Source organism: Cataglyphis hispanica, chromosome 15 (genome assembly GCF_021464435.1).
Source record: "Cataglyphis hispanica isolate Lineage 1 chromosome 15, ULB_Chis1_1.0, whole genome shotgun sequence".
Lineage (NCBI taxonomy): Eukaryota > Metazoa > Arthropoda > Insecta > Hymenoptera > Formicidae > Cataglyphis > Cataglyphis hispanica.
Genome location: NC_065968.1, coordinates 4,321,062 through 4,336,241, shown reverse-complemented (window position 1 = coordinate 4,336,241; position 15,180 = coordinate 4,321,062). Strand labels below are relative to the sequence as shown.

Below are 15,180 nucleotides of genomic sequence, written 5' to 3'. Positions count from 1 at the left end.
ATCGTAAACCTTAATCAATCAATAATTAATACGATCTAATTAGTGTGATTTTAATATTGATCATTCTACGATGCGGCAACGTATATATTTAACGCTTTTAACACCCGATAGCAATAATCGAACATTTTATGTTGGCAAAATTAATGATTCACGTGTGACGCGAATTGTTTTAAAGAAGACGGGAAAAAAAATTATTGCGTTAACTATAAATTATAAAATGACGTATGCGGACAAAAAGCGCACATAACGCGACATTTTTGTTATCAAAAGCAGATTATATTAATTAATTTAATTTCCGAGCCAAATATTGTTTGGAAAATATTAAAAATTTTAATTCATCGAACTATGCGCTATAATTGACGGTACATCGATAGGGTCGTGAAAAAAATCTCCGGTCTCTAACGCGTGGTCCTTTCTTTCTTTTGAAGGTAAGTGCGTTGCATATCGTAAAGCTTTCGCATAGCGTCGGTAAATCCTGGCTTTTTCCTCCTTGAAAACTTCCCCGTCTCGCAATCAAACGTGATATTGTACCGTCGTTCTCTATCGGAAAAGCTTTGCGAGCTTTTACGCCAGTCGGTACATTCGCGAACGCAATCCGCTCGGGTCGTGAACGGGTTACCGACGCTCTCGTGTCACCCGGTATATATGTCGGTACTACGTTACTGTCGTACTACTCGCGTATACAAGACAGGCGTGCACTCAGAACCATATATTATACATACTTAGATCTGTCTGTCTATGCTTGTCTATCTAACTGAGACCGCTCTTTGGAAATGTTCATTGTCTCGCGCAATCCTTTCCTTAATAAGCACCACATCAGGTGTGGGTATATGACAATTTCATTTTCTCTAAAAGTTCACACACCGATTCCGCGATACGATTATGTATTATGCATATTGCCGGACTGTTGACGTATCGATGAGTTAGACTATGGATCGGTAATGACATTTCATTAAAGTTACATATTGCGACCTCGACCTTTAAACAACTTCAATATTCCAATGATATTTGACGGGATTGCATAATATTTTTACCTGTCAATTACATATTGATAAATACGCAAATGATAATTATTTGTTAATAATGTTAAGATACTTCTTGATTAATATAATATTGCATTTTATTAAGTATTACATCACTATTAATCTTATTATTATTAAAATTCTTATCATTATTAGTATCACTATCATCATTATCGTCGTTGTTATCGTCTTTATTATCGTGCTCTAGTCATTATTATTAACACAATTTATTTTTTATTATCAACACAATATTTAGAACGAATGCGATCTATTGGTAAATATTGATCATATATATGTATAAAATTGAGTAAGTAAATAGTGAACTGCATATAAAATCAGGCTTGTCCGCTTAAAACAATGCTATACTACTTTACTATATACATAGTAGAATGATCAAACAATCTTTCGTCATACACACACAGATTTTTGGATAAACTAGAATTTTAATTTGCGATAAAAATGGGCGTTATTATGTACAATCTTACAACAAACATGTACATATAATATAATATTCACTTATATTATCATTAAAAATAAAATTCTTTTAAAGTTTTTTTTCCCCAGATTGATGTGATTAATTAATTAAAAATATTATAAATATATCATATAAATATAAATATAAATATAAATTTAATTTTAGTTATATTTTTTTTAAATAAATTTTTAAATTATATTAATTTAATTATATTAATTAAAATATTATTTAGGAAAAAAATAATTGTTGATAAGATTAATAATAAGATTGATAATAAATTCCATAATTAGTACGATAAATGTATTTAAATCGCGAATATGTTACGTAAAAATTAAAGGGCGAAAAAAACTTGTTAAAAGCGAAATAAAAACACACGAGTGAAAGTTTTCAACCTTTTAGCAAAATCACGCGATAATTCAAATAATATTAAATTTATTAACTCTGTATTATATTATCATTTTTATGCTAAACCGATAATGGGTACCGTGGTAACTGCGACTAAAAGAGACACTTAATACAGGCACTAGTATTTCAGTAACCAGCGTCTCTTTACAGTCTGTCAACGATGATTTTACAAAGCGAGAAATGAGCAGGGAGAAAGCTCGATAACGAGTGGCTTGCAAAACGAGACAAAGCAAGTATGCAAAGCGAAATGTCAAGAGTGCGATACTTCTCTTCTGTCGTGCAGCATGAATTTTCTCAATTGTCGAGTTTCGAGATTACTACGAGCGCGGTGACGCCATTCATTGCGAAATGATTTTGCAAGAATCAGCAGCTCTCTCTCTCGATAGGGATGGGACGAAACTATCGTTCAAAACAATGTAGAGAAGCGAAGGGACTCGCGCAAGTAATTTACGTAGTGCGTGCCGCGTGATAGCTCGTTTGACACCTGTCAATATTTAACAATGGAAGATTTACAAAAGCCTGTAGAGAGCAACTCCTCGGAACTTTACTTTGCTTTGCCTCGATATAAAGCGCATCGTGCTTTGTTCGGTGTTTTGAATTTTTGTTGAACAATCGTCTCCTTCTCCGCGTTCATCATAGCTATTGTTCATGTCTATTTATTATTTACGCGACCCATTATTATACTAGAAGAAAAGATTTTTGTTGAACAGAGTTTTATACCTAGGCATATCTATATCTGTTTGTTTGAATTTTTATATAACTTAAAAATAAAATATTATTTGGATAAAGGAATATAGAAAAGCAGATATGGAAAAATGATTGTGAAAGATTGATTATATTTATGATAAAGGGAGTTGTATTACGATTTCACATACAATAGAAACTAGAAAAAAACCTTCTAATATATGAGAAATCGTAAAAAGAAAAAAAAAAGTAAAAAAGAGCTAATAATAAATAAATATTCAAATATCAGGAGGCATCTTTTTCTTATTATCAAAATACATCGAGCAAATAAGTCTCGAGATAAAATCAAAGTTTGGAAAATATATTTAATTATATTGCATATAAGAAATATAATTATATTGCATATAAGAAAGAATAGTGATATAAATAATTTCTCTTACTCTCATAAAGAAATTTAAAAAAAGCTTCATATAAATATGTCTAATTATATGTATAATAATTTTATTTTAGAATACTTTTATTGTTTCACGTGAAAGAAAAAATTTTTAAGAAAGATCTTGCTTCTAATATACATATACATGATTTAAAAGATATTTTCGTTAGGTGACTAAAATCTTAGATTAACTGTAAAATTAAATAATTTAAATTTAAAAAGTCTATGACTAAAATCTTATTAATATTTATATCACTATTTAGCACACACACACATTTAGTAGACGCCAAGCGTAGCGCGGAGAGATTAGAAAACGGTACTTTAACGCAAACCTCGGGGGTCGCGAGGAAAAATTGAAGCAGGAGATAAAAATGCGGGATTTCTCCCGCCGTCGAAATAAAAGAATATGCTGAAGGAAGTAGCGGAAGACGAAGGAAGGAAAGGACCATCGTGTGCTCGCGGACGCGGGGTGAGCGGGGCGAGGATGCGGGTGCGGGTGCGTGGACTTGCGCGGGAGCGACCGCCTGGAATTCGCAGCATTGGCTGCGCGAGGGCGCGTGGCTGATCGAGGGTGTCAGTCACAGGCCATCTGCCCAGCAATGAGCACGTAAGTGTTCGCGGAATCGCACGCTAATTCGGCCTGATCTCTCTCTCATCATCGGCCCCGTGAAAATGACTCGCCGCGATCTCGATCCGCCTCGAGACGGGTCCGATTAATTATCTTACGCCCGAAAGTACCCTCGCTTTTCGCGACGCGAAAATTTTTTCCCGGCGGTTTCTGTAATTTCCTCAAAAATGGCGGGTACCACTATGCACAAGTTACATCGTGTGTCGATCCCATTAGTTCCGAAATCAAGCATCGCGAGAGTGCTTTTATTGTATGGCCGGTACAGCTCGTTTCCGCCGGACGAGCCGATCATTGCGATATTTTCGTCGAGTGAGTCAGTGAGGTTTTGTCTCGTGAGGAGATCCCTTTCCTCTGTCTCTCCTTTTGACACATACACTGTTCTTTCTCTTCTAATATGCTTGCGCTACTGTGCATCTTTTCGCTCCGATTATCCCTGGGAATGGATATTTGAGATAACATGTAGATAATTTTCGAGTGAGAACTTTTTCATACATACTTTGCTGTCTCAGACGGGACCGTTTTTTCTATCCATGATTTCTGAATACTATACTCGCAATTTTTCGTTTCAGTTAGCATAAAGAATTAATCTTGATTGTTGTAAATTCAGCAGCTAGAATGTATCTTTCTTGGAGAGAATACATTTTGTTATCAATTAAATGTATTCTGAAATTATACACAGACTTTGTGTAATATTTTAACACATTTAACAGAATCAAGTAAAATGCTATTCACATAATACATAATCCTGTATTTATCTATTTTAACAGATTATAGTATTTTTTTGTAACATGTGAGTTTCGCGATAGAAATATTTTGCAAGTGAAAAAGTCTTTAGGGTACTCATTAGTTGATGTTATTACTCATATTAAGTACGGCGCTTAAAATACAATGTCGTCGCGATTTGCCATGCATGAACAAGACACGCCCGCAAAATTTGCATTTGTACGATGCAACGTGGAATAGTGGCCGGCCCATAGAATATAGAATTTACTTTGATGTTTTCATATGGGACTCTTACGAGAGAAATCCGATGTCCTACAACATGCACATACAGCTAAATTTTTTAATTTTTAAGAGAGTAACATAATTTTACACGAAAATATTAAATTAAAAATGAAAAAAAAATATATATATATATATATATATATATATATATATATATATATATTGAATACACAAATGTATAAGAAATGCAATTTTTTAATCAGAATTTTTTTTCGTGATATATTATTTCTATCGCATTTGACGTGATTAAATGGCTTATATATTTTTCAAATTTTTAATAAATCATAATTTTATTATACATATTATATATATCAAATTACACTTTTTAATTCTTTAATAAACGATTATAATGATATCTCAATTATTTTATTCTAAATAAAGTAAGATAATCGATAGAAGATATGGCATAGGATATACACATCATATTGTTTCTTACGCAAGGTCATATAATTTCTATTGAAAAAGAAACGTATATTCTAAAATATCATTAAAATTGGTGTGTTTTACACTTTGAATTTGTCTTAAAAATATTGCCAGTTTTTTTCACAAAGTGAGCTTTGAAGGATTTAACAAGCAAATGCTCTGATTTGTGCTCTTTCATTCATTCAGAGCAAGGACGATATTAATAGATTGGAACGTTTCTCAGCATAAATTTTACAAATATTAATATCACGAAAATGAAAATTGATTACATTATCGTAATTAGAGCTTGCTATATTATATTGCAGGTACTCGCAAGCATTATCGCGTAAAATATAAATAAACGTTATAATAATCATAAAAATCTCCAAAGCGAAATATGAGACTTTGAAACCGGCTTTCAAATTTTCATGTCGATAAAGAGCGTTCAACAAAATTACATTGCATATATTGTCGCATGCGGCAACAGTAATTTGCTTAAATTATACGCAACTGTATTTCGCGGGAAAATTTTAGAGATGAATGGCAAATAACGAGAGATTCCACAATTATCATGTGTTATTATAGTTATGTAATTATTCAATTATAGATATGAACTTAATTAAATTTTTCAAGATAGTGTGGTAATTTTCGATAAAATAATGAGAATTTTATTATTAATAAAAAGAGTAAAGAGATTCTATATAAATAATTATATAATAATTATTAATATATATAATAATTTTTAATTGTATTTTGTAATCAAATATTTAATAATAATTTAATTAATTAATACATATGTTGTATTATGTTTTGGTCTTTACAATTTAAAATATTTTTTTTCTTTAATTATTTATTACATGATAATTAAGAGTTATTAAACATTCTGTTTGATATCGACGAACAATTTCTATAAGTGATTGAACACGCTTTTGTATTTTATATAATGTATTGATCTCATCGAGATTTTATTATTCTCTTTTGTTTTCTAACAAAATATATCATTTTTTATTTACCTGTCTCGATAACTGGTATATCATTTTTTTGTTTGACACATTTTTTATATTTTTTGCAATTTATTGATGCCGTTGAAAATTTCATTGTTCTCCTTTGTTTTTTAATTGATGTATCATTTTTTGCTTGTGCGTCGATAATAATATCAATATGAGCACTACTATCGCGAGAGTAATTTGACGTGAACGCGATAATACGAATACTATTTCAATTCAATTAATCAACATGTGTAACTCTCGACGTTGGCGTGAAGTGAATGATAAATTTTACATATCCACCGTTTTCCATCCGTCGCGCGAATAAATGGCGAAATAATGACCGGGGAAAAAAGCCGCGCGTTGACAGATATCGTTTCACAAAAGGGCAAATAAAAGCATAGAATTTCTACGCTTTCTGCAAACTGAAACGATAAATGGCAAAATTCTGCTTTCTGCAGCGCAGGTTTCAAGTCCGTAATTTCATTCAATATTCTATCGATCTCTCGCAAATAATCGCATATATTTGTGGAAAGCTTATCAGTATTTTACACATGCTGCGTGAGAAAGTAATATCCTGATTTACCCGAAAGTACTTGGAATTCTTGTTAAACGCGATATGAAAATAATATTTCGAATTTAACGAAAGTTAATATCTATTTATTAATAAATATTTGCATTTAAAATGACGATTAATATTAAAGTTATCAGCGTATTTTACTTTTTTGTCAGCTGATAATTAATGATAATATAATATGTAATACATATGCAGAAACGTACATTACATATTCACACACATCTAAAAAAATTTAACTTGATTTTTTAAATACATTAATTTTATGCAATTTTTCAAAATATCCTCTATCTATCAAATTATTATATCATATACGCGTATCACGCACACAATATACCCGTTATTTCTACTTATATGCATCATGACAATGAAAAATATGACATAATAAAATTGAATTAGTTTACGTGTTCTCAAAATTTAAATTTGGAATAAAAGACTATCTTGATGACAATATTAAAGTATAATTACATTATAATGGTAAGCGCAAGTGAACGGTCAATGGCAGAAACGTTTTGCAGCCAACTCTTGTGCAGTTCGATATTGTAAGTAGGACGTGAACCTGGATAATTGTGCGCGCGCATTCGTGTGCGTTATACACATATATATACACATATTTTCGTATATTTGAACGCGAATCTTCATTTTCGTACATTCGGTCATCGCATGAAAGGCGGGACGTCGCATTTCTAATCATTGTTGAATTATAATCAGCAATCGCCAGATGCACGTCTAACGACAAATGTCAAGATAGCTTATTAGCGGCAACAGGTGCAAATCTATCATGTAGTAAATTTCCGGTGCGTGTGTATATGTGTATGGGTATGCGTACATGTATATGTGTATGTATGCTATCTGTCTGTCCATTGGGAAAAAAGTTTTTGTTCGAGGCTATATTAAATTCTCGTCAAAATTTTTCACTTTTTTGGCGAATATTTTGACGATGCATACTATTTCTTCTATTTATAAAATATGATGTTTATAATAGTTGTTATCAACTTTTATTAAATGAGTAAATTCGCAATTGATTTATTAAGAAATGACAAAAGGCTTACATTATTTATTAAACATATTATATAAATTAGTTTTAATTTCTAAATTTAATATTTAAAGAAATTTTATATATGTATATATATATTTACATACATATATATGTGTGTATAAAATATTTTCTTGATGACACAGAAGGATACAGATAGTCATCGAAAAATATGCATCAAATATACCTAATGCGCGGCCGCAAGGACAGATGCAGCTTATAGTAGGTTAGGTTTAGATACAGAGGTCGGAGGTCAGAGATCGGAGGTCGGAGGACGCGGAATGATGATCGGAGGACGCTGAGGGAAGTAGAGGGAGGGTGAAGGGGGAAGAAGGGGGCTGCGGCCTGGGAATGATCAATACTACTCGTATACGCCAAGTTCTCCCGCGAGAGTACCGAAGATGAGTAGAAGAGCACGAGAAATTGAACGTTTTCGATTTGGAAGAGTGACAAAAAAAAAATATCTCTCTCTCTCTCTCTCTCTCTCTCTCTCTTTTTCTCTCTCTCTCTCGCAACAAGGGAAGACATATAAAACGATTCCCCGTCTACGTTTAGTATCGGTATTCTCGTATCGTGGTATGTTCTCAGTGGGAACTTTTTAGAATTGCCTACTAACATTTTCATCTTTTTTTTTTTCTTACCATGTAATAGCTAGAATACCATTTAGAGAAATTTATATGCATATTCACGCGTATCATGGAAATTGGTGGAATTCAATTATGTGTTTGAAGTTTCCACGAATCCGCGTGCATCAGAATGCGAATACGCAATTTCAGCTTGTTACTCTGCTCTCTATTTCTCCAAATTTTATCTCGACATATCCATCCATCATCTCTTGCCTCGCTAGCTTTAAACGATGGAACCTTGTTATAACAAGCTTTATCTTTTAAATTTAATTTTTAATTTAACTTTATTTTGTTACAAAAATTTTGTTTGATTGATATTTTGCGTGAAGTTTTGCTTTTGTCTTTTATTAATAAAAATTTGAAATATAAATGCAAAATATTATTAAAAAATATATTCCACTCCCTATTATCGCTAATTATATTATACAATTTAAAGAAAATCTCAAGAAAAAAGAATTTTTAAATTTTAAGAGAAAAAGAGAGAGAGATAAAAACCAATGCATGTAAATGAGGAATGCATAGGTAAACTGAATTTTTAATGCATAAATTAACCAAGCGAAATCAAAGTTCGGAAGAAAGTTTTAATGTTTTTGCAGCCACGATAATGTTTTAATAGCCAAGAAACAGGAGTATTTAAAAGATTTATGTTTTATTATATTTTTCTACTATTTTAAAAATTGTTCTCAAGAGTAAATCGCGCATTCTCCTTTCATTAAAAAAACTTTGGAAGTTTATTTCCAAAGGTTATTTCTCCTCCCTTTTTATTATAAAAGTCATCTAAGTCGTGATTGAATCAGTTTATCGATTTAATCAACAATGAGCGATGGAGACTATCATAATATCGTGTAAGGCGTGCGATAAAATAATTAAAGGATACATTAAAATAATTAAAGAATTGTACGAAGCGAAAGTGGGGCCCTCAAGATTTTTTTTCTTTTATACGAACAGAGAGACGTATCGCTCTTTCTCTATTTGCCGACCTATATGGCGTGCGAAAAAAAGCAATGACAGCAAAGCTCCTGGAGTAATCATTTTGTAATTGTATCATGCATGCAAAGTTTTGCGATATATGCGTTAAAATACTGGCAATGTGTGTGTGTGTGTGTGTGGCATTAACAAAATATTTTATATTCTTCGGAAAGAGACAACCTTGTTTATTGACATGATGTATCAAGGTTGAATCAAATTTCATTCTTCTTTTATTTCCTTCAATCTCCGCTCTTTGCAATTTTTATGCTACACCCATTTCGAAACTTTGATCTTCAAACGTCTACGTTTCAGCTTTTGATTTCTGATATATGTAGAAAGGAGTGTAAAAAAATCAAGTAGAAAGATCAACCATCGAAGGTTACCTCTTGATCCGCTCTATCCTAGTCTCGTGCTAAAAATATAATACGCTTTAAATACTTCTTCCTCTCATTGATTTATCGACTTTTGGTCGACTCCTCTACGGGAAACGAGCTGCCGCTAACGCGATCGATCGTGCGAGTCTCGCGATAGATGTATAGAACGTAGATCTTCGCGAAAACGAGGCCACCATTCTCCTTTCTCTCTTTCTTTCTAGATCGATGGTCGTAATTAGAATAGCCTAGATTCGACGCAGAAGAGCATCGTCGCTCGCGAGCGCTAATCGCCGGTGAAGATTGATAAAGGCACCTTGCAACCATCTCTGTGCAAACTCGCGAGAGCGGTGTGTACGGCAACGGCACTGTCTGTGTGTGTGTGTGTGTGTGTGTGTATAACAAAGGGGCGCGTAATCACACTACGTCACGGCGGGGCAAATGTTCCCGACGAGCTTTCGCGAGATCCCGCCACCGAGCAGCAAACCCGAAAAGAACCGCTGCTGGCAGGAACGTGACGACGCCCCGGCATCCTCGCCGGTCCGCTTCCGGTACGGATACCGGCCGGACGATCGCCGTCGCGATGAAGTGAGCGATCCGTCGTCGGATTTGTCAACTTCCGTAACGATGTATCGCGATTATTGGCTGTGCTCACATACAAACGTATAAAAAAAAAAATAAATAAATAAACGACAGTGTTCAACGACGTTCTGCTTCGTCTTCGATCGATCTCTAAACAATCTCTTCGTTCGACGAGAGATACCGGAAGCAGAAGTTGACAGAGAGTAGAGAGAGAGAGAGAGAGAGAGAGAGAGAGAGAGAGAGAGAGAGAGAGAGAGAGAGAGTAAATAACGTTAAAGGGAATAGATTGAGGTCGACAGACAAGGCTGCGACAACGAGACGACTACGAGAACGAGAACGAGGATAACGACGACGATGACGATACGATAGACGGTTAGTTAAACGATATTGATAAGAGTCGCGATAGAAGGAATAGTGCAATCGCGACATATAGCACGTTGGTAGTCTCCGCATATATAAATTATCCCCCATATACATAGAGGTATATATAGCGCACAAATATATACATACAAAACAAACATTTGTAAATATCGCGATACGCATACATAACAATAAATAAATTCGCTCACACGGGCGTGTCGATCGACAAGCAATAACAGCAATAAAGAGAACATTGTTATCTCGTGTTATACACTGTCGGTTCAGTGATTCTTGTTACACTGTGTTCGAAAGAGCTTGTTAATTGTTAAACCGCTCGACGAGTTATTCAATTATTTCACACGAGGACCGAAAGAGTACATCGACGACAAGATGGCGTTCGCCGCGGCGAGGATGATCCTCAAGGACAAGCGCAGGAAAGCCAGCAAGGAAGACTTCGCACCGCGAAATCGGAGCAAGGTAAAAATCGCACAAGATTATGCACGTCACAAAATGCGCTCTGTCATCATTCACGTGTCGCGCGTTCCTTCAATCGGGCGGCCTGAAATTTTGCGACAAAATTTCACAGTTTACGCGCCGGGAAAAGTTTTAATTTTAAATAATTTTTTAAGAATTTTTTAATAATTTTTAACCGCTTAGATATCAAAAGTCGACTCAAAATTAATGTCGCAATGTCTGATTTTCAATCTAGAGGCTATCGCCCTTTAAAAAAAGTTATTTTTCCACTTTAAAGAAAATATAAATAGCTTGGATTATTTATGGAAAGAGAGAAAAAGGGAGAGCGCAAACGATATCATTGGCAAGCATCGATACGCTCAAATTGAAATAATATTAACACGAGTACACTTATCGTGAGTTGTTAGGCTGGAATTATATGCCCGAGTTACGATGACAGCTCCCCTTGAAACGGTACATGAGGAGAAACAACATCGGTGAATGCATAAACGCCAACTGGGTGGTGGTTGATATCGTACGCGGATCAAACGAGTCGGCTCGTTTTTATAGGGCAATTAATTTTGCGAAACGATAGGCATGAGATGTAGACAGTGAAACTTATCGCAGCTGAACTTTATTAAGTTTTTAAATGGGACTTCTTATGTGACGGAATTATGCGCGCTGAATTAATTGAGATTTGTCGCGCACATATTTTCTGATTAAAAGCCACAGTATTATACAATATAATGAATATGAATATAAATGCAATCTTTAATCGCTTGAAAATATTACACGCAGTTTTAATAAAAACGGTTAAGCCACCGTGCATAAAAAAAGAGTTATTCCGCGATTTCTCCTAAAGTACTTTTAATTATTACAAATTATGATCGGAAAAGATAAGGTGCATATAATGCTTAATATCACTTTTTTAAATACATTATTATTAAAAAATTGGTATTATTTGGAATAAATTAGAATTACTTTACACACATATATATATATATTTACAATTTAATTAGTAGATTAAATTCTTGCGTTAAAAAAGCAAAAAGTTACGTGAAATATTTTAAGGCGGTATGTAGGTTACAAGCACTCATTTTTTACAAGAATTTTGAGATAATTTTTTTTATCTATAACAAAAAGAAATTATTATATAGAAATGCAACAAGAAAAAAATAGTTAAAATATTTAAACGTCACGATGAATTCTAGAAAGAAAGAAAAACACTATAAACGTAGTTGCAAATAACATAGATACTTGTACATTATAATTTTAATAAGCTTTTTTTATAACGATCAATATCATCGAAGAATTTCGACAGGGGAAACCGAAAATAAATAGAAAATAAAATGTGCTCCAATTTTTTGTCTTTGCATAAGATAAGTACATCGATAGCGTTCCGCATGAACTTATTACAAGCTAGATGGTTGAGGAAAATTAAACATATATAAATACGCGTAACTCATATTTTGCACGCAATTAATAACACGTGCGCGGCATTAAAGGAGAAGTTTTCAAACGACCGGTAATAAACAATATCAACTGAAGTTTCGTACACATATATATGCACGCACTTACACTATTTCAAAAGTTCATCAAAATTGCATAACTTGTTGTGTGCCAACATTTGAGACGTTTTTCCGATACGTTCTCGCTCACGTTTCCATTATATTTCATGCATCCGCACATTATTGCCGAAAATATTTGCCGCGATTTAATATTTTATTTCTCAACATATCCAATCTATATTATTGCAATTTTTATAAATATGTTTATATATCTCTTGCTCTCTTTTTATTTTCAATTTTCTAGAATATATAAATAAATATTGGAAAAATATTTCCTGATTACATTTTCACAAACTTATCTTGTTCAATTGCAAAAATAAATACATATTAATCTCAATTATAATGAACTCTCATATGATTTCGATTTTATGAAAAAATCATAATTAATTCGTGAATAGGAGAAAACAATCTGATTACCGCGATCTAACGTAAACATTAAATTTATTGTTAGTTGTGTATTTTAATTTAAATAAAATTCTCTTGATTCTGCAATTCGTCAATTCAATCAAATAAAATTAATTGACATATTTTCATGGTTTAATATTGAAAAAAAAACGAGAGGAGTCATTAAATGAATGCGGTAAGTATTCGAGTTAAATTTTCCCTTCTTTAAGACCGTATCGAAATGACTGTTGTGGAGCAAACGTAAAGTAGGTCTCGCGTTAACAAGTGATAGTCGATTAACACGCAATATAAACGGGTAGGCCGAGTGTATCAGAAAGGAAACAGTTTGCGTCGAAACAACAAAAACGAGATTCGATCGATGCATCGCACTTCGCTCGGTAAACCCGTCACGACTCGCCGACGTGACAGCTTGCCGATTTCACGGTCGCTCTTTTCCCCTTGCGATAGATAGAGACTGCGCGGGAGAGAGAACGTCTAATCTCGTCAATTAAGTCAAGCGTTATTTTAAAAGGAGCTCGGCCCGTTAACACGAGAAATCTTTACGTGATGTTTTTCGCGGATGTACTTACATACTCGTGCGGATAGCGTATATGCAGTTTAAATTGCACAAGTAATATTTAAATGCTGTTTCATTTCTCACGAAATGGATTATCGCGGATAATTATTCCGACACATTGCATCAAAAGGAATATTGATGAATAAAATGTAATTAGATAGATTATAAAATTTTTATCCATATAACGACATTTTTTTTTATTATACATTAAATCCATTATCCGAATTTCTTTTGTGATTTAAAAACAGATATAATATGTTTGGATTAAATGTATTTGCAAAGTCATGCGAGCTAAACAGCAAGCCGTGTGGGAAAGGAGATAGTCTGATCAAATTATTATTACAAGTGATCTGTTGACAATTTGACAATTCGATGCCTCGACTTAACATGACATTAAATCGAGGTCTCTTGATAAACATTGTTGTTTATGCAAAACAAATAATCACACGCTAGTAACTCACACTATGCTTTCAATGCGCGACACTTATAATGCATTACATACATATTTGATGATATATGAATTAATTAATGGATAAAAATCGATATATGCTTTTTTCTGTTAAATCTGTGAAGTCTTTAAACGAGTTTACAATATCTCTATTAATTTGTTTTAATATAACGAGTTTTAGAAACAGTTTATAAAGCGCTATTTTTAATGACATAATTTCTTAATATTCTTTTTTTTATTTTTTTTTTTTTTTTAATATTTTATTCCATTGTGTTTGACAATTTTAATACCATTGTGTCAAAAAAGTTCGCCGGTGTCAGTTGCAGATCTCAGTTTGAACTTTACCATTCTTTTTTAGTTTGAAATAGATTTTTTTGCCACACTAACGTATAATAAGAAGCTTCTTTGCAGCCCACGCGTTGTATATCAAGCGTAACTTTTACATTCTGACATTTACGAAATGCATTATCACTTGTGTATCTTCTAATGAATTGCACTTGCACACCGTCAAACCAACACACACCTGTGTGTCTATAGTGTCGTCAGTGTGTTCTTTTATATTCGATATCCTTATCTATACTTTTTCCTCAACTACAGTGGCGTGGTAATTGGTGACCTATACTGTACTTGTGTTTGCAGGCTCGCAGCGCCAGTACAAGTAGCTTTAGAAGCCTGAGCCAGGTATATACCAAGATAATAATTCAGATCTATATACATATATAGTTGAGAGATTAGTTTACTAGCTATTTAGCTAGATATCTAGTGAATTATTTACGATTCATTCGCTCATTTTTTTTTAGAAACATAGATACCATCGCTCCACACATACACACACTGTGCGTAGAGGCATAGAGCACGCGCATTTTGCTAAAACGTTGGGCGTAAATTTTCAAATTATTTCATCTAGAGTATCTATGGTCCATTACTCTTGGTAGCCATAATTGATATTACGACGTCAGTGGCGAGAAATCGTACAAATCCCTTTCCTTATCTTTTATTTACTCGCAGACGTGTTGCGCGAACAAAAAGCTTTGTATGATTTCTCTCACTTTCCGACATTTCGTAATCCGACGTGGCTGCGATGTGAGGAGAGTACCTTAAACAATATCTTTCGCAAAGTCGACGTTTGTTGCATCAAAATAACAATATACGTGACAGTGCCGCGACTATCTTCTACTATCGCTCGCGTACA

At 33.5% G+C, this 15,180-nt stretch overlaps 1 protein-coding gene across 4 annotated transcripts in view; it reads left to right on the top strand.

The window, feature by feature from the left end:
- The window catches only part of LOC126854893 (neo-calmodulin-like), a 49,543-nt gene that overhangs the window by 10,245 nt on the left and 24,118 nt on the right, over positions 1-15,180 (top strand). The window contains exons 1-3 of one of the 4 annotated variants that reach the window (XM_050602051.1): positions 9,918-10,401; positions 10,432-11,035; positions 14,628-14,669. The exons of 1 other annotated variant lie outside the window; for it this stretch is intronic. In XM_050602051.1, coding sequence (XP_050458008.1) covers positions 10,949-11,035; positions 14,628-14,669 — 129 coding nt within the window. In that variant the 5' untranslated portion in view covers positions 9,918-10,401; positions 10,432-10,948. Of the gene's footprint in view, positions 1-9,917; positions 11,036-14,627; positions 14,670-15,180 lie in introns of those variants that run through there. 2 more of the 4 variants (XR_007688165.1, XM_050602052.1) reach the window with 2 other exon arrangements.